At 40.0% G+C, this 23,765-nt stretch overlaps 1 protein-coding gene across 1 annotated transcript in view; it reads left to right on the top strand.

Moving 5' to 3' along the window:
* The first annotated feature begins 290 nt into the window (after positions 1–290).
* LOC126025887 (cell cycle control protein 50C-like) overlaps positions 291–23,765 on the top strand; it is a 40,484-nt gene continuing 17,009 nt past the window's right edge. The window contains exons 1-2 of the mRNA XM_049785613.1: positions 291–470; positions 3,552–3,662. Coding sequence (XP_049641570.1) covers positions 291–470; positions 3,552–3,662 — 291 coding nt within the window. The remainder of the gene's footprint in view (positions 471–3,551; positions 3,663–23,765) is intronic.

Raw genomic sequence — 23,765 nt, 5'->3', positions numbered from 1 at the left:
TTGCAGGAAGGTCTTGCTTTGCATTAATACCTATATCCTAGAAATAGCTAGCTGTAACTGTTCCCTGTATTGCCAAGACTTGCTAGGGACTCCTTTTTCTAGGCAAGACATTTAGCTCAAGTAGACTTAGCAGTGGCTAAGTCTGCTTAAATGGCAATTCCAAGAAGTAGAGAGGCTGCAACTACAAAGAGTCACTTTACTTCTTAGCGTAATACTTGCATTTTGTGGTATTACCATTTGTAATATTATTAATGTCTCCAAAGTAAATCTGAGTCACCTACAAGACCACTATGAAGAAGCACCGGTTCAGTTCAATAGACAACACTGCCTTTAAACAACAGCATTTGCCTGCCTTCTGGATATACTACTCTGCCAAGAGAATTCTCTGCTACTTCTTTGCCATAGGAATATTCTGCATCACCATGGGCATTATCCTTTTATCGGCTTCAAATAGCATCACAGAAATAGAGGTTCGTCTCATCTGACATTTTAATGTCATTTATCAAAGTTTCCATCTGGGGGATCAGCACAATTACATTTGAAAACAAACCTGCAAGAGAAAAGGAAATAAGATCTCTTTTTCATCTAGCAGATAGCAGAGCCTGTTAGCTAGATCGTGACAGCCTTGGTGTGGTGGCTTTGTCTTCCCGCCTCCCTCTTAAGGATAGCCTATTTGTTTATTGGGCCTGGAAAACTTAGATGCTTTTTGCATTCACAGAAAAATAAGCAAAAAATTGGTAGAGGTTGGGGAAGGAAAGATGAGGCTAAATGGATGCCAGATTCATATGAATCATCTCTCAGAAACTTCATAGACTCAAAACTATCTTTAAAAGAAGAATTAAAGGAGCTACTTTAAGACAAGATGAATTCTACACAAACCAAACTCCTGCAAAAAGATGGCACAAAATTCTATGACAATATCCCTCACTGTCAGTGGTCTAAATGCACCAATTAAGAGACAGAGTGGCAGGATGGATTAGAAAATTGTATGCTTGGGTTCGGAGAAAGAGCATGGAGGTAGAGCATTTGCCTTGCATGCAGAAGGACGGTAGTTCAAATCCCGGCATCCCATATGGTCTCCTGAGCCTGCCAGGAGTGATTTTTGAGCATAGAGCCAGGAATAACTCCTGAGCACTGCTGGTGTAACCCACTAATATTGAGGGATATTGTCATAGAATTTTGTGTCATCTTTTTTTGTGTGTGTGTGTGTGTGGTTTTTGGGTCACACCCGGCAGTGCTCAGGGGTTATTTCTGGCTCCAGGTTCAGAAATTGCTCCTGGCAGGCACAGGGGACCATATGGGGCACCGGGATTGGAACCGATGACCTCCTGCATGGAAGGCAAATGCCTTACCTCCATGCTATCTCTCTAGCCCCTTGTGTCATCTTTTTGCAGGAGTTTGGTGTGTGTAAAATTCATCTTGTCTTAAAGTAGCTCCTTTAATTGCTACAACTGTGAAATTGTTTATTTTTCCTTTGTATATGAATAAAACTCTGGCTAGGTGACGAATTCTTGGTGAGGCATTTATATCTTTGAGTTCACACACACACACACACACACACACACACACACACACACACACACACACACACACAATCCCTCAATTGTCTTCAAGTCTAAAGGGTTTCATTTGGCAAAACTGTGGTAAATCTTTGATCTTTGATCTTGCTGTTTTCTGTATTCTATCTCATCTATGGTTTTCGGCATTCTGATTAAGATATGTCTTGGAATAATTTTATTTGGATTTCTTTTAGTTGGAACACTTCAGGCTTCCTGGATTTAAGTGCATGTATTTCAGGTCCTCTGGGACCTCAATTATTTTTTTGTTGTTCCTCTTAAATACAACCCAAAGTTCACATTCCAATTGTTTGTTTATTTATTTATTTTTGACCCGTATGGTATTGAAGGTAAAAAGTGTAAATGCGGGGAAATAATGGTTGGGACTGAGACAGTAAAGGACTAGAAATGAGCATTGTAGGACAGTGTCAAGGGCACAATACAAGATGGATATTATGCATCTGTAAAAGATATGATAGAATACTATCAATATATATTGTACTAGCTAGCACCCCTGCGCATTTTTCTTTTTCTTTCTTTCTTTCTTTTTTTTTTTTGTTTGTTTTGTCTTTTTTTTTACCTCAATTGTTTGTTGATTTTAAGGCTTTTTTTTTTTTTTGCATCTAATATTCTCTGGAGGTTTTCTGCACCTCATTTTGGAGCTCACTCACTGATTGTTCTCAGCAGCTGTTACTCATCTGGTGAGGACTTCCAGTGAGTATTTTATTTTGCCTACCAGGTTTTTCAATTCTGTCATTTCTGTTTATAGTTTTCTCATTTCTGCCTCCACATCCTCTTGTGGTTTATTAGTAGTCTGTTCCATTGTTTCCTTGAACTCATTAAACATCATAAGCATTTTCATTCTGAGTTCCTTCTAAGAGAGGTCATATAGTCTTATTATTGATTGAATCATCAAGATTATGATCTCCCATTTACTATTCATAGTGGGTATCTGTGCTGCTTTCCCATGATATCTTTTACAGTTTGGTGGTGTACCTCTTTCACTTTATTGTAAACAAGTCTTAATATGCTGCCAAGGAGATCTCTGGGGAGCTCTAATGAGGGGCAAAGATTATATTGTGGTTGCTAAAAGGCTGTTTGGGGGAACAGTGTTGACTCCTGACCTTTAGTCAGAGCCAGTTTTTGAGGAGTGTCAATTCCAGGTATAGCAGGCCTCTTTGGTCCTTTCCCCATGGATTGGTTGGAGAGAGTACAGCCTTGGGGTATTCTTAAGTACTCTTTTGGGAAAAGGCACTCCTACATTTTTATTTGTTTTATTTTAGTGAGGTCATAGTTGATGCTGCTGAAGAGTTTATTACTTGCTCTGCACTCAGGAGTCAGTCTTGGTGGGCTCAGGGGACCACATGAGATGCCAGGAATCAAACTTTTTTGACCACATGCAAGGTGCTAACTACTATTTTTTATTTTAAAAGAGTTCAGTCTTTAAACTATTTTAGGTAAATTGACTGATAGGAAACAGACTGTAATAACATTTTAAAATGAGAATTATTTCACATGTCAATCGCGTTGCATTTCAAAAACACTTCCTATGTTTGTAATCTTTAATCTCTAGACACACTAAAAATGTGTTGGCATAAAGTATTTTCCATACAATAAAAGCAATGAAGTGACCTAACCAGAAAGCTAATTGGACTCAGACCTTTAGCCCAGATCTTACGATTTACGGACTAATCCCTCCTAGTAACACTTCTTTCTGATGAAGGTTAAAGGCTTCAGCACAACAGGTTACATAAACATGCAAGTAAAATAATGAGTTCCCAGTCGTGCCACAATGCTGCCAGATTCCAAATGGCAAAACTAAATAAGCCTACTCTTCTGAACGTCTGCAGAAAAACTTATTCTGCACAAAAGGCTGCAATGTATTCATCCTCTCCTGAAAATGTGCTGGGTTCAGAGAGCTTGAAGTCTTGCTCATGAATATATGTCCTCTTGTTAATGATTAACTTCTTAATGATTAATTATTTTCTCTGACAGATTAATTACACAAAAAATTGTGCAAATTGTGCAACTTTTCGGGAAAATGCCAATAATTTCAAGGACGAATGCAGTTGCTCAATTCCCTTTTACCTTCCCCAGGCAATACAGGTAGGTGGAATTTAAGTGCCTTCAACTAGCTATTTAACATTTAGCAGAAAGTTCATGATTCCCCACAAATACTTTTAGATCTAAAAATATAATATATAAACCAGGGTAGAGCAGGGCATTTCAGAATGTATTGAGCACCTACTCAACTCTCCCTTACTTCACACATACCTCTCTATTTTTAGCATAAGTTTTGTTTGTTTGTTTGTTTGTTTGCTTTTTGGTTTTTGGGTCACACCCGGCATTGCCTAGGGGTCGCTCAGGGGTTACTCCTGCCTCTACACTCAGAAATTGCTCCTGGCAGGCTCGGGGGACCATATGGGATGCCGGGATTTGAACCACCCTACTTCTGCATGCAAAGCAAATGCCCTACCTCCATTCTATCTCTCTAGCCCCGAGCATAATTCTTTTTGTTTGTTTGTTTTTATGTTTTTGGGCCACTCCTGGCCCTGTGCTCAGAAATCGCTACTGGCAGGCACCGGGACTATATTGGATGCCGGGATTCGAAACACTGTTCGCCCTGGCTCGACTGTATGCAAGGCAAATGCCCTACTGCTGTGCTATCTCTCCAGGCCCTTCAGCGTAATTCTTAATATCAAATATAATTTATTCCAAGTAACAGTATAATGAGATGGTAATGGTCATTGACTCTAACCACTCATTTTGTAGTGAGAAAATTACTGGGGTGTAAGTTAAATAACTAGTTCAGGGCCATGAAGTTGTGTCAGAAGTCATACACGTGATGGGAATCTCCTTGGGTCCTTCCCCCCATTCCTTCTATATGTGTAATAATAATTCTAATAATTATTCCTAATACCAATTCCTAATTCTCATAATTCCTAATCCTAATAGTAATTCCTAATCCTCAAGGAAATGCTTGGCGTAGGCTGTAAGGCACTGTTAGAAATGTTAATGATACAGTAAGAGAAATTTTTATTCTTGGGCTGATTAAAATCCCATATTACTGGACAATATGCATCCTGGGACCAATAACAAAGCTCTAGCCGATGGTTTGATCTATGATCTGTACAACAAACAAGTTCTCTAATGCCAGAGATCTGACTGAGACAATCGCAACAGAACGGGTCTTCGTCTTCTGGAAACATAACAAAAGACTATATCTCTGGCTCCATCCTAAGAGCAGTGCAATGACCATGACCAACTAAAGAAGACGAATTAAAACGACACAGAAGGAACAGAACTCCTAGAACCACAAAGAAAGGCTTCATCATAAGCTCCACTCCTTGACCTGTGCAGCTACCAAGATCTCTAGATACAGAGGTCTGATTTTATCGCCCATGACGAAGCAGAAGTCTTCCATACACCACAAAAGAACCAAGGCGAGAGTAAATGGACAAGGAGCCTACAGTCAATCCCATGACACTATACTTCAAGGGTGGAGAGACCCTGTATGTCCTAGGCCAAGGGAATTCCCTCTCTAATGCCCCCAATTTTTACTATGCCTATGCAGGAAAAAAAACAGGGGGAGGGTCACAAAATAGTTTTTTTCTATCTATTTATCTACTTTTATTTTATTTATTTATTTATTTTGGTTTTGGGGTCACACCTGGCAGCACTCGGGGGTTACTTCTGGCTCTACGTTCAGAAATCACTCCTGGTAGGCTCAGAGAGGACCATGTAGGATGCCAGGATTCAAGCCACCGTCCTTCTGCATGCAAAGCAAATGCCTTACCTCTATCCTATCTCTCCGGCCTCCATTTATCTTTTATTTTTATCTTTTTTGACTTCTGTGTTTTGGTGTAGATATTGAAGTTGATGTCCCCAATCTTATTTTATGTTATTTCATCTTTCTTTCTCTTTGTTCTCTGGCATGGTTTTATTCCAGGACCGAGACTATTAAGGGGTGCTTGCCTTTAGTGCTGTAGTGCTCACTGGATATTTTATTTGATATTTCTTTTTGTGTTGTGTGGCATTTCAATTCCTTATTTCCTGTCCTCTCTCAAATGAGGATAAGAGCCTCTAGAAAGACTACAACTATTTTTGGCTTATTTGATTTTTTTTTTTTTTTGGTTTTTTGGGCACACCCATTTGATGGTCAGGGGTTACACCTGGCTAAGCACTCAGAAATTGCCCCTGGCTTGGGGGGACCATATGGGACGCCGGGGGATCGAACCACAGTCCTTCCTTGGCTAGTGCTTGCAAGGCAGACACCTTACCTCTAACGCCACCTCGCCGGTCCCGGCTTATTTGATTTTTACTCCACTTTATTGCTTTTTCTTTCTTCAAACAAAACCACATAACTTGAACTATCTAGTTTTGCCTCTCAAAGAGAGGGGGAAGTAAGGGAGGGTACCAGGACCAACCAGAAATATGATCACTAAGTAGTAAGCTAGACACAGAGGGGACCACTTATTCTAGAAGCCTGGGGGATGAGGGTGGGGGATATGGGATGCAGAATGGGAACAGGGGTGGAGGGAGGACAAATTTGGTTATGGGAATTCCCCTGATTCAATGTTAATATGTACTTAAAATACTACTGTGAAAGATATGTAAGTCAATATTGTCAAAATAAAAATTATTTTAAAAAATCCCATATTAGGGCCAGGGAGATAGCAGAGTAGGGACACTTGCTTTGCAGACAACTGCCCTGAGTTTGATTCCTGGCATCCTCTATGGTCCTTTGAGCACTATCAGGAATGATTCTTGAGTGCAAAGCCAAGAGTAACTCCTGAGAATTCCTAGGTGTGGCCCCAAAATAAATAAATCTATTCTTATGTTATTCCAAGTCCTCTGAGAAGCCAAGGCAGTATTAATTACACTGTATTAGTGGACAGTGATTAGGTGGGCGAGTGCTCCGTGTCAGATAAAGTGGAGACAAGCAGAGAGGCCTGGCCTTGGTGCAAAGCCAATGATGGTTCCAGAACACAGCTGCTAGGCCACACCTCATGACCTCAGGCCACGTCTGAAGTCAAGCTGAAGGCCTCTCAGGGCCTCCAAAATCTTGCCAATTGATTTATTTTAACACCGGCCTCGACCCTCTTTGGACTCCATGCTTCTTCCCCATCAGGAAAGGCCCTGCTTCCACTCATTCCTTCCCCTTCATATATGAATGTATATACAAGTCTCCTCCTAAATTTCTCACAGGACATTCCACCCCAAGGCCATGCTTCCATTTTATTTATTTATTTTTTTTCAGTTTTATAATTTTTTATTATGAATTATGAGAACAAAAGATGCAAAGAAAGAGGATAAGGTAAAGTTACAGTGGAAGGACAATCACTCATAACATAATTATCAGAAGAAGTCCCCTTGCTGATATCTTAACTTTGAACTTTCACCAAAGAAAGCTAAGATAAATAAAACAGAATCCATGTGCAATTACTTTGTCCCTCAAGTCCCCAGATTGTAGCACATTATAATATTTCTTAACAGCACACAAGGCAATCTAAAGCCATCAAACTTACGTAACTCCTTAAACATTAGAGGCATAGTATTTTTTACATTTCCATGTACATGCATATTAGCTTAAGTTAACCTCAAATTTTAAGTGGGTGTGTTTTAAGGATTAGAGTCAAAGGAGCACAGTAAAAACGGTGTTAGAGTGGCAATTGTTGTTTGCATAGGCCCACCAAAATATGAGAGGCATGGAAAGGAATAGCCTTGGCCTAAATACAAAGAGATCCTACCCCTGAAGTTTCCTGGCATAAGACCAGCTCTAGGCCTCAGGAAAGTTATCGTTCGCTCCAAGACATTGTCCGTAGCGCCAACACACTTATCACACAGTCTCTGTTGTCGGTCTCATGTTTCTGTATTAAAGATTCTGGAATCTGCATGTCCTATATTGAAGTCATGATGTGGAGTGCCTTCTCATTTCACCTCACCATGAAAGGGGAATGCAGGAAGCCCTGTCCTGTAAGCAGGTTGTTGTTGTTGTTGTTGTTGTTAAGTCTTCTCAGTGTTAAGGGAAGTCTCTTTTGAGCAGGACGATGTCTGAGCAGTGGTAGGGTCTTCCGTGGTAGAGGATTGCTTCCAGGTGATGTTATAGACAAACCTCACCATAAAGGGGCAATACAGCAAGCCCTGTCCAGTAAGCAGGTCATTGTTCTTGTTGTCTTCTCAGTGTTAAGGGATGTCTCTTTTGAGTAGATCGATGTCAGAGCAGCTGTAGGGTCGTCCCTGGTACAGGAATGCCTCCGGGTGATGTTATATACAACCTTGGATGTTTTGTAAATGTCTTCTGTAGATCAAGGGGTAAATGGAGAATGCCCATTCTTCTGAGGCCTGTGCCAGGTCTTTATGTCAATGTTCAGGGTGTAAGGTCTCATTGCACTACAAGATTTGTGTGTTCCCATTTCTATTAGATAAAAACTTATTGGTATGTATCGTATTTTCCATGTTAGTGTGCCTACGCAAACAAGTAATAAAGCCACGTGGTGCTATCAGATATATGGGGGCATAAGAACATTTCCAACAAGACCCATGACTTGGTTCAAACATAAGTATTAAACTGAGGGATTCTTTCACACCAAATTCCATATTGAGCAGTTCACAAAGAGAAGATAAAAAACATGGGGGGGGGATCATCACTGTATAAGAAAGTATTTAGCAAAAGTTATAGCCGTCAAAGAAAACACCCATAAAATGTTGAAAAGATATGCGTCATTTTTATGCCTTTTAAAATAGTTGGGTGGGTGTTAACTCTAGGGCACCACTTTGGTCTGTGAATTAGGACTCAACAATACTTAAGTTAGAAAGGGTAAAAAAGGAGTAATGATGATAGGAGATAAAGAAGTTAAAGAGAAATATGAACTTATGAAGGGGTATGCAAAAGGGCAGAGTACAAAATGGACATTCTGCATACATAAAAACATAATTCAATGATTTGTGAGAGTACTATTAATGTTTCTTGTGAGAGTACTATTAATGTTTCTTGTGAGAGTACTATTCATGTTTCTTGTGAGAGTACTATTAATGTTTCTTGTGAGAGTACTATTAATGTTTCTTGTGAGAATACTATTAATGTTTCTTGTGAGAGTACTATTAATGTTTCTTGTGAGAGTACTATTAATGTTTCTTGTGAGAGTACTATTCATGTTTCTTGTGAGAGTACTATTAATGTTTCTTGTGAGAGTACTATTCATGTTTCTTGTGAGAGTACTATTAATGTTTCTTGTGAGAGTACTATTCATGTTTCTTGTGAGAGTACTATTAATGTTTCTTGTGAGAGTACTATTAATGTTTCTTGTGAGAGTACTATTAATGTTTCTTGTGAGAGTACTATTCATGTTTCTTGTGAGAGTACTATTCATGTTTCTTGTGAGAGTACTATTAATGTTTCTTGTGAGAGTACTATTCATGTTTCTTGTGAGAGTACTATTCATGTTTCTTGTGAGAGTACTATTCATGTTTCTTGTGAGAGTACTATTAATGTTTCTTGTGAGAGTACTATTCATGTTTCTTGTGAGAGTACTATTAATGTTTCTTGTGAGAGTACTATTAATGTTTCTTGTGAGAGTACTATTAATGTTTGTGAGAGTACTATTAATGTTTCTTGTGAGAGTACTATTAATGTTTCTTGTGAGAGTACTATTAATGTTTCTTGTGAGAGTACTATTAATGTTTCTTGTGAGAGTACTATTAATGTTTCTTGTGAGAGTACTATTCATGTTTCTTGTGAGAGTACTATTAATGTTTCTTGTGAGAGTACTATTCATGTTTCTTGTGAGAGTACTATTCATGTTTCTTGTGAGAGTACTATTCATGTTTCTTGTGAGAGTACTATTCATGTTTCTTGTGAGAGTACTATTAATGTTTCTTGTGAGAGTACTATTAATGTTTCTTGTGAGAGTACTATTCATGTTTCTTGTGAGAGTACTATTAATGTTTCTTGTGAGAGTACTATTAATGTTTCTTGTGAGAGTACTATTAATGTTTCTTGTGAGAGTACTATTAATGTTTCTTGTGAGAGTACTATTAATGTTTCTTGTGAGAGTACTATTAATGTTTCTTGTGAGAGTACTATTCATGTTTCTTGTGAGAGTACTATTAATGTTTCTTGTGAGAGTACTATTCATGTTTCTTGTGAGAGTACTATTCATGTTTCTTGTGAGAGTACTATTCATGTTTCTTGTGAGAGTACTATTCATGTTTCTTGTGAGAGTACTATTCATGTTTCTTGTGAGAGTACTATTCATGTTTCTTGTGAGAGTACTATTCATGTTTCTTGTGAGAGTACTATTAATGTTTCTTGTGAGAGTACTATTCATGTTTCTTGTGAGAGTACTATTCATGTTTCTTGTGAGAGTACTATTCATGTTTCTTGTGAGAGTACTATTCATGTTTCTTGTGAGAGTACTATTCATGTTTCTTGTGAGAGTACTATTCATGTTTCTTGTGAGAGTACTATTAATGTTTCTTGTGAGAGTACTATTCATGTTTCTTGTGAGAGTACTATTAATGTTTCTTGTGAGAGTACTATTAATGTTTCTTGTGAGAGTACTATTAATGTTTCTTGTGAGAGTACTATTAATGTTTCTTGTGAGAGTACTATTCATGTTTCTTGTGAGAGTACTATTCATGTTTCTTGTGAGAGTACTATTAATGTTTCTTGTGAGAGTACTATTCATGTTTCTTGTGAGAGTACTATTAATGTTTCTTGTGAGAGTACTATTCATGTTTCTTGTGAGAGTACTATTAATGTTTGTGAGAGTACTATTCATGTTTCTTGTGAGAGTACTATTCATGTTTCTTGTGAGAGTACTATTCATGTTTCTTGTGAGAGTACTATTCATGTTTCTTGTGAGAGTACTATTAATGTTTCTTGTGAGAGTACTATTAATGTTTCTTGTGAGAGTACTATTAATGTTTCTTGTGAGAGTACTATTAATGTTTCTTGTGAGAGTACTATTAATGTTTCTTGTGAGAGTACTATTAATGTTTCTTGTGAGAGTACTATTAATGTTTCTTGTGAGAGTACTATTAATGTTTCTTGTGAGAGTACTATTAATGTTTCTTGTGAGAGTACTATTAATGTTTCTTGTGAGAGTACTATTTTTTTTTCTTTTTTTTTATCTTTTTTTTTAATTTTTTTTTTATTTAAACACCTTGATTACATACATGATTGTGTTTGGGTTTCAGTCATAAAAGGAACACCACCCATCACCAGTGCAACATTCCCATCACCCAAGTCCCAAATCTCCCTCCTCCCCCCCCCAACCCCCGCCTGTACCCTAAACAGGCTCTACATTTCCCTCATACATTCTCAATATTAGGACAGTTCAAAATGTAGTTATTTCTCTAACTAAACTCATCACTCTTTGTGGTGAGCTTCCTGAGGTGAGCTGGAACTTCCAGCTCTTTTCTCTTTTGTGTCTGAAAATTATTATTACAAGGGTGTCTTTCATTTTTCTTAAAACCCATAGATGAGTGAGACCATTCTGCGTTTTTCTCTCTCTCTCTGACTTATTTCACTCAGCATAATAGATTCCATGTACATCCATGTATAGGAAAATTTCATGACTTCATCTCTCCTGACAGCTGCATAATATTCCATTGTGTATATGTACCACAGTTTCTTTAGCCATTCGTCTGTTGAAGGGCATCTTGGTTGTTTCCAGAGTCTTGCTATGGTAAATAGAGCTGCAATGAATATAGGTGTAAGGAAGGGGTTTTTGTATTGTATTTTTGTGTTCCTAGGGTATATTCCTAGGAGTGGTATAGCTGGATCGTATGGGAGCTCGATTTCCAGTTTTTGGAGGAATCTCCATATCGCTTTCCATAAAGGTTGAACTAGACAGCATTCCCACCAGCAGTGGATAAGAGTTCCTTTCTCTCCACATCCCCGCCAACACTGTTTATTCTCATTCTTTGTGATGTGTGCCATTCTCTGGGGTGTGAGGTGGTATCTCATCGTTGTTTTGATTTGCATCTCCCTGATGATTAGTGATGTGGAACATTTTTTCATGTGTCTTTTGGCCATGCGTATTTCTTCTTTGTCAAAGTGTCTGTTCATTTCTTCTCCCCATTTTTTGATGGGGTTAGATGTTTTTTTCTTGTAAAGTTCTGTCAGTGTCTTGTATATTTTGGAGATTAGCCCCTTATCTGATGGGTATTGGGTGAATAGTTTCTCCCACTCAGTGGGTGGCTTTTGTATCCTGGGCACTATTTCCTTTGAGGTGCAGAAGCTTCTCAGCTTAATATATTCCCATCTGTTAATCTCTGCTTTCAGAGATTAACTTGCTTGGAGAGTGCAGTTTCCTCCTTGAAGATGCCTGTAATGTCCTGGAGTGTTTTGCCTATGTGCTGTTCTATATATCTTATGGTTTGGGGGCTGATATCGAGGTCTTTAATCCATTTGGATTTTACCTTTGTACATGATGTTAGCTGGGGTCTAAGTTTAATTTTTTGCAAGTGGCTATCCAATTGTGCCAACACCACTTGTTGAAGAGGCTTTCCCTGCTCCATTTAGGATTTCCTGCTCCTTTATCAAAAATTAGATGGTTGTATCTCTGGGGAACATTTTCTGAGTATTCAAGCCTATTCCACTGATCTGAGGACCTATCCTTATTCCAATACCATGCTGTTTTGATAATTGTTGCTTTGTAGTACAGTTTAAAGTTGGGAAAAGTAATTCCTCCCATATTCTTTTTCCCAATGATTGCTTTAGCTATTCGAGGTTGTTTATTGTTCCAAATGAATTTCAAAAGTGTCTGATCCACTTCTTTGAAGAATGTCATGGGTATCTTTAGAGGGATGGCATTAAATCTGTATAATGCCTTGGGGAGTATTGACATTTTGATGATGTTAATCCTGCCAATCCATGAGCAGGGTATGTGTTTCCATTTCCATGTGTCCTCTCTTATTTCTTGGAGCAGAGTTTTATAGTTTTCTTTGTATAGGTCCTTCACATATTTAGTCAAGTTGATTCCAAGATATTTGAGTTTGTGTGGTACTATTGTGAATGGGGTTGTTTTCTTTTTTTTTTTTTATGTTTCTTTTTCTTTTTTCCTCTTTATTTGGATATCTTGATTACATAAATGATTGTGATAAGGTTTCAGTCCTATAAAGATCACCCCTCTTCACCAGTGCAACATTCCCGCCACCAAAGTCCCAAATCTCCCTCCATCCCACCCCACCCCCACCTGTATTCCAGACAGGCTTTCCAGTTCCCTCATTCATTCACTTGATTATGGTAGTTCTCAGTGTAGTTATTTCTATAACTGTGCTCACCACTCTTGTGGTGAGCTTCATGGAGTGAGCTGGTATTCCAGCTCTCCTCTAATTGTCTCTGAGGATTGTTACAAAAATGACTTTTATTTTTCTTAAAACCCATAGATGAGTGAGACTATTCTGCGTCTCTCTCTCTCTCCCTCTGACTTATTTCACTGAGCATGATAGATTCCATGTACATCCATGTATAGGAAAATTTCATGACTTCATTTCTCCTGACGGCTGCATAATATTCCATTGTGTATATGTACCACAATTTCTTTAGCCATTCGTCTGTTGAAGGGCATCTTGGTTGTTTCCAGAGCCTGGCTATTGTGAATAGTGCTGCAATAAATATAGGTGTGAGGAAGGGGTTTTTGTATTGTATTCTTGTGCTCCTAGGGTATATCCCTAGGAGTGGAATAGCTGGGTCGAATGGGAGCTCAATTTCCAGTTTTTGAAGAAACCTCCATATCGCTTTCCATAGAGACTGTACTAGACGGCATTCCCACCAGCAGTGGATAAGAGTTCCTTTCTCTCCACATCCCCGCCAGCACTGATTGTTCTCATTCTTTGTGATGTGCGCCAATCTCTGTGGTGTGAGGTGGTATCTCATCGTTGTTTTGATTTGCATCTCTCTGATGATTAGTGACGAGGAGCATTTTTTCATGTGTCTTTTGGCCATTTGTATTTCTTTTTTATCAAAGTGTCTGTTCATTTCTTCTCCCCATTTTTTGATGGGATTAGATGGTTTTTTTTTGTAAAGTTCTGTCAGTGCCCTGTATATTTTGGATATTAGCCCCTAATCTGAAGGATGTTGGGTTTGTTTTCTTAATGTCCATTTCATCCTTATTACTATTGGTATATAGAAAGGCCATTGATTTTTGTGTGTTAATTTTGTAGCCTGCCACCTTGCTATATGAGTCTATTGTTTCTAGAAGCTTTTTGATAGTCTTTAGGGTTTTCTAAGTAGAGTATCATGTCATCTGCAAACAGTGAGAGCTTGACTTCTTCCTTTCCTATCTGGATTCCCTTGATATCCTTTTCTTGCCTAATCGCTATAGCAAGTACTTCCAGTGCTATGTTGAATAGGAGTGGTGAGAGAGGACAGCCTTGTCTTGTGCCAGAATTTAGAGGGAAGGCTTTCAGTTTTTCTCCATTGAGGATAATATTTGCCACTGGCTTGTGGTAGATGGCCTTCACTATATTGAGAAAGGTTCCCTCCATTCCCATCTTGCTGAGAGTTTTGATCAAGAATGGGTGTTGGACCTTATCAAATGCTTTCTCTGCATCTATTGATATGATCATGTGGTTTTTATTTTTCTTGTTATTGATGTTGTGTATTATGTTGATAGATTTACGGATGTTAAACCAGCCTTGCATTCCTGGGATGAAACCTACTTGATCGTAGTGGATGATCTTCTTAACGAGGCATTGAATCCTATTTGCCAGGATTTTGTTGAGGATCTTTGCATCTGCATTCATCAGTGATATTGGTCTGTAATTTTCTTTTTTGGTAGCGTCTCTGTCTGGTTTAGGTATCAAGGTGATGTTGGCTTCATAAAAGCTATTTGGAAGTGTTTCTGTTTGTTCAATTTCATGAAAGAGTCTTGCCAAGATTGGCAGTAGTTCCTCTTGGAAAGTTTGATAGAATTCATTAGTGAATCCATCTGGACCTGGGCTTTTGTTTTTCGGCAGACATTTGATTACTGTTTTAATTTCATCAATGGTGATGGGGGTGTTTAGATATGCTACATCCTCTTCCTTCAACCGTGGAAGATTATAAGAGTCCAAGAATTTATCCATTTCTTCCAGGTTCTCATTTTTAGTGGCGTAGAGTTTTTCAAAGTAGTTTCTGATTACCCTTTGAATCTCTGTCATATCAGTAGTGATCTCTCCTTTTTCATTCCTGATACGAGTTATCAAGTTTCTCTCTCTCTCTTTCTTTGTTAGGTTTGCCAGTGGTCTATCAATCTTGTTTATTTTTTCAAAGAACCAACTTCTGCTTTCGTTGATCTTTCGGATTGTTTTTTGAGTTTCCACTTCGTTGATTTCTGCTCTCAGCTTTGTTATTTCCTTCTGTCTTCCTATTCTTGGGTCCTTTTGTTGAGCATTTTCTAGTTCTATTAGCTGTGTCATTAAGCTACTCAGGTAAGCTCCTTCTTCCTTCCTGATGTGTGCTTGCAAAGCTATAAATTTTCCTCTCAGTACTGCTTTTGCTGTGTCCCATAAGTTCTGAGAGTTTGTGTCTGTATTGTCATTTGTTTCCAGGAACCTTTTTATTTCCTCCTTGATTTCATCTCGGACCCACTGGTTATTGAGCATGAGGCTGTTTAACTTCCAGGTGTTAAAGTGTTTCTTCTGAGTCCCTTTGGAGTTCACAAATAATTTCAGAGCCTTGTGGTCAGCGAAGGTAGTCTGCAAAATTTCTATCCTCTTGATCTTATGGAGGTATGTTTTATGTGCCAGCATGTAGTCTATCCTGGAGAATGTCCCATGTACATTGGAGAAGAATGTGTATCCAGGTTTCTGGGGATGGAGAGTCCTATATATATCCACTAGGCCTCTTTCTTCCATTTCTCTCCTCAGGTCTAGTATATTCTTGTTGGGTTTCAGTCTGGTTGACCTGTCCAGTGTTGACAAAGCCGTGTTAAGGTCCCCCACAATTATTGTGTTGTTGTTGATATTATTTTTCAGATTTGTCAACAGTTGTATTAAATATTTTGCTGGCCCCTCATTCGGTGCATATATGTTTAGGAGAGTGAATTCTTCCTGCTCTACGTACCCCTTGATTAATATAAAATGTCCGTCTTTGTCCCTTACAACCTTCCTGAGTATAAAGTTTGCATTATCTGATATTAGTATGGCCACTCCAGCTTTTTTATGGGTGTTGTTTGCTTGGATAACTTTTCTCCAGCCTTTTATTTTGAGTCTATGTTTGTTCTGACTATTCAGGTGCGTTTCTTGTAGGCAGCAGAAGGTTGGATTGAGTTTTTTTGATCCATTTAGCCACTCTGTGTCTCTTAACTGGTGCATTTAGTCCATTGACGTTGAGAGAAAGAATTGTCCTGGGATTTAACGCCATCTTTATTTCAAAATTTGGTGTGTCTTTTGGGTAGTCTTGTCTTAGATTAGGTCTTTCAGTTTTTCTCTTAAGACTGGTTTTGTGTCTGTGAAGTTTCTGAGCTGTTTTTTGTCTGTGAAACCATGTATTCTTCCATCAAACCGGAAAGTGAGTTTTGCTGGGTATAGTATTCTGGGTGAAGCATTCATTTCATTCAGTCTTGTCACAATATCCCACCACTGCTTTCTGGCATTGAGCGTTTCTGGTGACAGGTCTGCTGTAAATCTCAGGGAAGCTTGCTTGAACGTGATTTCCCCTTTTGATCTTGCTGTTTTCAGAATTCTGTCTCTATCTGTGGGATTTGTCATTGTGACTAGGATGTGTCTTGGGGTGGTTTTTCTGGGGTCTCTTTTGGTTGGTACTCTTCGGGCATGCAGGATTTGATCACATATATTCTTTAGCTCTGGAAGTTTCTCTTTAATGATGTTCTTGACCATTGATTCTTCCTGGAAATTTTCTTCCTGGGTCTCTGGGACTCCAATGATTCTTAAGTTGTTTCTGTTGATCTTATCATAGACTTCTATTTTCGTCTGTTCCCATTCTTTGACTAATTTTTCCATTGTCTGCTCATTTGCTTTAAGTTTTTTGTCCAATCTCTCCTGCTGTATGGAATTGTTATGTATCTCATCTTCCACAGCACCAAGTCTATTCTCAGCTTCTGATACCCTGTCCCAGAGCTTATCCATTTTGTCATTCACTTCGTTTACTGACTTTTTCAGTCCTGTTAGTTGACATGTTATTTCAGTTTGGAGTTTTGTCATTTCTGCCTTCATATTTTCTTGGTTCTTATTAGTGTTCTGTTCAACTCGATCCATGGTTTCTTGGAGTCTGTTGAGCACCTTCCATATTGCTAGTCTAAAGTCCTTATCTGAGAGGTTGATTAGTTGTTCAGTCATTATCTGGTCCTCAGAATTGTCATCTTCATTCTCTATGTCTGATGCTGGCCTGCGTTGTTTCCCCATTGTCACACTTGTATTGTGGGTTTTTCTACGTGTTGTAGTGGTATTCATTGTCTATATGATGTAGGCAGCACACTCCTCTGGCTCCTCCCTTTCTGGATGGGCTGACTTGCCTCTAAGGGAGGGGAGTCCTCCGTGGATGAAGCCTCACACTGGGACAAATCTTAGGCCCGAGCATGCAACAGAGAAGACAGTCCAGAGAGAAATGTTTGCTTCTGTGATATAGCGCCGTTCTTAGTGTGATTTTTCCTTCTTGTTGCAATGGAGTTCTTTCCTTAGAAAGAGTGCACGGCCGCGTAGCAAAGCGGAGCGGCCGTGCTCCTCTGAGCCTCTTTTTGCCCCACTCGCAAGAGTTTCACGCAAGAGGACAGTAGACAGACATAGACAGGTCACACTCACAGTCTTTCACAGCTGAGCCCCACTGGGCCGGTGTACTTTTGCGGATTTTCCCCGCCTGGTGTCACACACAGGGAGCCCGTGAGAGTACTATTAATGTTTCTTGTGAGAGTACTATTAATGTTTCTTGTGAGAGTACTATTCATGTTTCTTGTGAGAGTACTATTCATGTTTCTTGTGAGAGTACTATTCATGTTTCTTGTGAGAGTACTATTCATGTTTCTTGTGAGAGTACTATTCATGTTTCTTGTGAGAGTACTATTCATGTTTCTTGTGAGAGTACTATTCATGTTTCTTGTGAGAGTACTATTCATGTTTCTTGTGAGAGTACTATTCATGTTTCTTGTGAGAGTACTATTCATGTTTCTTGTGAGAGTACTATTCATGTTTCTTGTGAGAGTACTATTCATGTTTCTTGTGAGAGTACTATTCATGTTTCTTGTGAGAGTACTATTCATGTTTCTTGTGAGAGTACTATTCATGTTTCTTGTGAGAGTACTATTCATGTTTCTTGTGAGAGTACTATTCATGTTTCTTGTGAGAGTACTATTCATGTTTCTTGTGAGAGTACTATTCATGTTTCTTGTGAGAGTACTATTCATGTTTCTTGTGAGAGTACTATTCATGTTTCTTGTGAGAGTACTATTCATGTTTCTTGTGAGAGTACTATTCATGTTTCTTGTGAGAGTACTATTCATGTTTCTTGTGAGAGTACTATTCATGTTTCTTGTGAGAGTACTATTCATGTTTCTTGTGAGAGTACTATTCATGTTTCTTGTGAGAGTACTATTCATGTTTCTTGTGAGAGTACTATTCATGTTTCTTGTGAGAGTACTATTCATGTTTCTTGTGAGAGTACTATTCATGTTTCTTGTGAGAGTACTATTCATGTTTCTTGTGAGAGTACTATTCATGTTTCTTGTGAGAGTACTATTCATGTTTCTTGTGAGAGTACTATTCATGTTTCTTGTGAGAGTACTATTCATGTTTCTTGTGAGAGTACTATTCATGTTTCTTGTGAGAGTACTATTCATGTTTCTTGTGAGAGTACTATTCATGTTTCTTGTGAGAGTACTATTCATGTTTCTTGTGAGAGTACTATTCATGTTTCTTGTGAGAGTACTATTCATGTTTCTTGTGAGAGTACTATTCATGTTTCTTGTGAGAGTACTATTCATGTTTCTTGTGAGAGTACTATTCATGTTTCTTGTGAGAGTACTATTCATGTTTCTTGTGAGAGTACTATTCATGTTTCTTGTGAGAGTACTATTCATGTTTCTTGTGAGAGTACTATTAATGTTTCTTGTGAGAGATTTTGAGAATGTACACTGGACAGAGATTACCAGTGCCAGCCAAACCTCCTCCTGCTAGACTCCCAGCTCCCAGGAAGGAGAGATCCTTCAAGAAGCTGGGAGACCAGAGGTTCAGAGCCCCACCCAGACCCTCCCTAAGGAGCCGCATGGATAGTGGGGGAAGGCCTAGGGTACCTTCAAGCTCCACCAAGGGACCCAACTCACCGGCTTGCCCAGGTGTGTGGCCCGGGGAAGCCCTGGAGATCTGGAGCAAGGCGGCAGAGGGGTGCTGGGGTTACCCAAGTCCCGCACCCCCCCTAGGCCTGGCCAAGCAGGCCTCTGGCATGGCGTGGGCTTGCCAAACCTCCTCCTGCTAGACTCCCCCATGCTTCCATTTTAAACTCAGCAGGTCCCAAACAAAATTGCTACTTGTCATTATCTGAAAAAAACCTTTCTTACTTCCGTTTCTCTTAAAGATCTATCCTCAAAGGCTGAGGAATATCATATTATATCAATGGTCCTCAAACAGGAGGCCAGTTCACTATCCCTCAGACTGTTGGAGGGCTGGGCTATATAGTAACAACAAAATCTATGAACAAATTCCTAGGCACACTGCACATATCTTATTTTGAAGTGAAGAAACAAAACGGGAACAAATACAATAAGTGGCCTGAGGGCTAGTTTGAGGACCACTGGAAGGATAGGAACACATGCTTTGCTTACAGAAAACACACACACACACACACACACACACACACACACACACTCACACACACCAGAACAGAACAAAAATCTTTCTATTCTCCCAATTTTCCTACTATTTACCCAGTTCTTTCCCTTTATTAGCAGGAAAAGGCAAAAAAAATGTCTGGATTCTCTATTTCTGATCCCTCTCTCCTTGTCCTCTATAATCCCACTTTAATAAAGTTTTTTTTGGTAGAGCCGAAGAGATAGCACAATGGTGGGGCATTTGCCTTGCATGTGGCTGACCCAGGAAGGACCCAGTTCGATTCTCAGCATCCCATATGGTACCCCAGCCTACCAGGGGCGATTTCTGAGTGCAGAGCCAGGAGTAACTTCTGAGCACCTCTGGGTGTGGTCCAAAAACATTCAATCAATAAAATGTTAAAAAAAAAATAAGGTTTTCATCCCCAGTGAAAACAGAGTATTGGATTCCAGGCACCACATTGTACTCTGAGTACCACTGGGAACAATTCTGGAGAAAAATAAAAGTAAACAACAACAACAACAAATAACATCACCAAGACTCTTCCGTAAGTTTTCTTTGCACCCTTTTTATCCCAACCTGTGTTGTGAGCACTGTTCATTCCTCCTTCATTTTTTTAATGTAAGTTCTGTTTGGCTCTTGCATATCTAGTAGTAAAGCAAAGTAATTGCACTTTTTGTTTGTTTGTTTGTTTGTTTGTTTTTGGACCACAGCCAGCGGCGCTAAGGGGTTACTCCTGGCTCTGCACTCAGAAATTGCACCTGGCAGGGTTGGGGGACCATATGGGATGCCAGGAATCGAACTCAGGTGTGTTCCAGGTAGGGCAGGAGGAGCTTAAAGGTTTCCCTAGGCCTTCCCCATTTCCCACTGGGCTCAAGAGGAGGGGTTGGGGTGGGGACTTTGAACCTCGGCCTTCCAGCTCTTGAAGGGTCTCTTTCCTTCCTGGGAGCCGGGAGGTTCTTTAGGAAGTCCCAGGCAATTTTCTTTACTAAACCTCTCCATTCTGAAACCGAATGGGGGAACTTATAGACAAATATTTGGATATCACTGTGTTTAATCTTTTTGTCATATTTAGAATACCATCCAGAAGCTCTCTTTATTCCTTTATTCCCTCACTCCACCTCCTATTACCCCACATTTAACCACTTTTTAGTACTAATGACTTTTGTTTGGGCCAAGGTGGATTACATATCTCTCAGTAATGTTTAGGAGGGAGTTTGAATCTTCAGCAGGTAACACGGGGATGATATGGCTCCACACAGTAGGCATTTTGCCAAGCTTAGGGGAAGATGCAGCCCCGGCTACCCCCCCCCAGCCTTTTCTCCACTTCCTCCTGGTCCCCAAGGTTACCCCTGGCTGCCTGCTCAGGGTCCCAGCAAGTGGGTTCTGATGATGAACAGTTTAAAGGAGACCCCTGGCTTCCCCTTCCCCGCAGGGGGTGGGGAGGGGACTGGTGAACTTCTGGCTTCCAGCAATTAGGAAGCAAACACCTGGGGGGGGGGAGTTGGAAGCTTCAGCAGGCAATACAGGGATGATATGGCTCCATGCGTTCTTCACTTGATAAGAAGCCAATATAAATGTAATTCTTGGGAAAGGGGTTAATAGGGTGTAGGGGGATCACATACAGCTATGCTCAGAACTTCTGTACTCAGAGATCACTCCTGGAGGGCTCAGGGGACCATATTGGGTGCTAGGGATCAAACCTAGCTGTGTGCAAGGCACACACCTTACCTGCTGTACTATCTCTTCATCCCTAAATTCTTTTTTTTTTTTTTTTTTTTGCCACATCCAGCAGTGTTCAGGGTTTACTCCTGGCTCTGCACTCAGAAATTGCTCCTGGCTCAGGGGAGCATATGGGATGCGAGGATCAAACCCGTGGTCATCCTGGGTCAGCCGTGTGCAAGGCAAACGCTTTGCCACTGTGCTACCACTCTAGCCCATAGTCCCTGAATTCTGATTATCTGACTTCTTGCTTCCTCTCTAACCGAATCCTTCCATTCTCTTACTTCAGCCCTGCCTCCACCCCCAATCCAATCTCTCCGACTCTTCATTCTCCAAACAACTCAAACATTCTTTTGCCTTGCTCTCCTACCTTGCTTGAGTCAAGTTTTGACTCAATTCCAACTCAAAAATGTTTACACTAAACAGCCATGTCACTTTGCAACCTGCCTATCACTTCACTCCTGCACCCCCGATCCAAGTTTACTTTCTGTCATTTAATTTTTTTCCATAGTACTTAGCAGATTTCATCACATTATATGCATTGTTTATTATATGTATTGTTTATCCTTTGTTGATTCCAGCCAGGCCTGGCAAAGGCAAGTATCTAATCAATGTTTATTGAATGAATACATAAATCTTTGCTTCCTCGGTAATGTACAGCACAGTTTTCTTTGCATGGTAGTTCTCAAAATGTATGCTGAAGGATTAAATAAATAAAGGAAAATTCTGAATTAGATGCCTTTGTATTCTAGGAAGCTTCACATTTATTCTTTTCTTATTTCTCCTTTATTCACCAGTGAAAACATATTGGCATCAGAAATTTTATGAACATTGAGCACTGAATACCAACCATTGAAAGCTCTAGTCATTTTTACATACCAGGTATAAATAGGATAGAAATTCCTGATTTCTGGGGCTGGAGTGACAGCACAGCAGTAGGACGTTTGCCTTGCACATGGGTGACCCGGGACAGACTCAGGTTTGATTCCTGGCTTCCCAGATAGTCCCCCAAGTCTGCCTGAAGTAACGCCTGAGAGCCATAGGGTGAGGCCCCACAACCAAAGTAATAAAATAAATTTTTAAAAAATCTTTTAAAATTACTAATTTCTTCTTGGCTTATAAATGCAATCCACATAGAATCAGTGGGGCAGGTTTTCTATGTTAAACAAATATAGATACACCTTTCCAATTTGAAGACAAAACTCTAGTTTGCTACAGTAGTATCTTTATTTTTACCTTTCTCAACTTGCCCTGCTGCCCCCTCTCACAATTAAAAATTAGTGTATTTGGGGCCGGGCGGTGGCGCTGGAGGTAAGGTGCCTGCCTTGCCTGCGCTGCCTAGGACGGACCGCGGTTCGATCCCCCGGCGTCCCATATGGTCCCCCAAGAAGCCAGGAGCAACTTCTGAGCGCATAGCCAGGAGTAACCCCTGAGCGTCACAGGGTGTGGCCCAAAAACCAAAAAAAAAAAAAAAATTAGTGTATTTTTGTAAGGACTCTGTGTTTGTCTGCTTTAGGTTTGGGGGGCAGTGGGGTGCTTAAGTCAATAGAAATATATTCTCTTACAGTGCTAAAAGTCTTCATTTAAGGTATCATAAGAGGTGATTCATTCTTAGGAGAGTTTAAATTTTGTTTTTGGGACACAGCCAATGGCACTCAGAGGTTCCTCCTGCCTCTGCGCTCAGAAATTATTTCAGACAGGCTCAGAGGATCATATGAGATGCTCGGAATTGAACCCAAGTTGGCTTCATGCAAGGCAAACACACTACCCACTGTGCTATCGCTCCAGCCCCAAACTCAAATATTTTTAAAAAATTATCCAGAAGATAAAACTTGAATCAGGGCCTGGAGAGATAGCACAGCGGCGTTTGCCTTGCAAGCAACCAATCCAGGACCAAAGATGGTTGGTTCGAATCCCGGTGTCCCATATGGTCCCCTGTGCCTGCCAGGAGCTATTTCTGAGCAGACAGCCTGGAGTAACCCCTGAGCACCACCGGGTGTGGCCCAAACCCCCCCCCCAAAAAAAAAACTCCATTTAGACTTTGGTTCCCATTTGTCTGTGTCCTTTGAAATCTGAAAGGCAAATATAGTGTCATGATCTACTAATGATTCCTTTCACGCAAAAATCTGACCAAATTACTGAGGAAAAAAATAGCACACACAACATGCACGTGAGACCATGAATTCACAAAGCACTCTGCCTCTCATAGGTAATCCTGCACATATAGAGGAAACCTAAAAAGAAGAAACTTCATATAGTGTGCCCTGTATCTTGTGCACTCTGAGTAATCCAAAAGAGTTGATGCTCTCAGAGGCTCTATTATGCTGAATTCCTGACAAAAAGCCATGAGCAGGGGCCAGAGCGGTGGCACACCAGTAGGGCATTTGTCTTGCATGCAGCTGACCTAGGATGAACCTCGGTTCCATCTCGGTTCCACCCCCCACCCCCCCCCACATCCCATATGGTCCCCCAAGCCAGGAGCGATTTCTGAGTGCATAGCTCACATCACAGGTTGTGGTCCAAAAAAACCAAAAACAAACAAACAAAAAAGTCATGAGCAGTTGTTCAAGCACTCTATTAATTTTGCTATTTAAATAAGTATACAACTTTATGTAAATTTGATTTTTTTCTGAGATTCCAGATACATGTGACCCATTTTTGGGTGTTGACTTTAGCAAAGTGACTAGCCACTTTGCTGTACTGGTGATGTAAGTATTG

This window comes from Suncus etruscus, chromosome 13, assembly GCF_024139225.1.
Source record: "Suncus etruscus isolate mSunEtr1 chromosome 13, mSunEtr1.pri.cur, whole genome shotgun sequence".
Taxonomy (NCBI): Eukaryota; Metazoa; Chordata; class Mammalia; order Eulipotyphla; family Soricidae; genus Suncus; species Suncus etruscus.
This window is presented reverse-complemented; position numbering and strand designations above follow the sequence as displayed.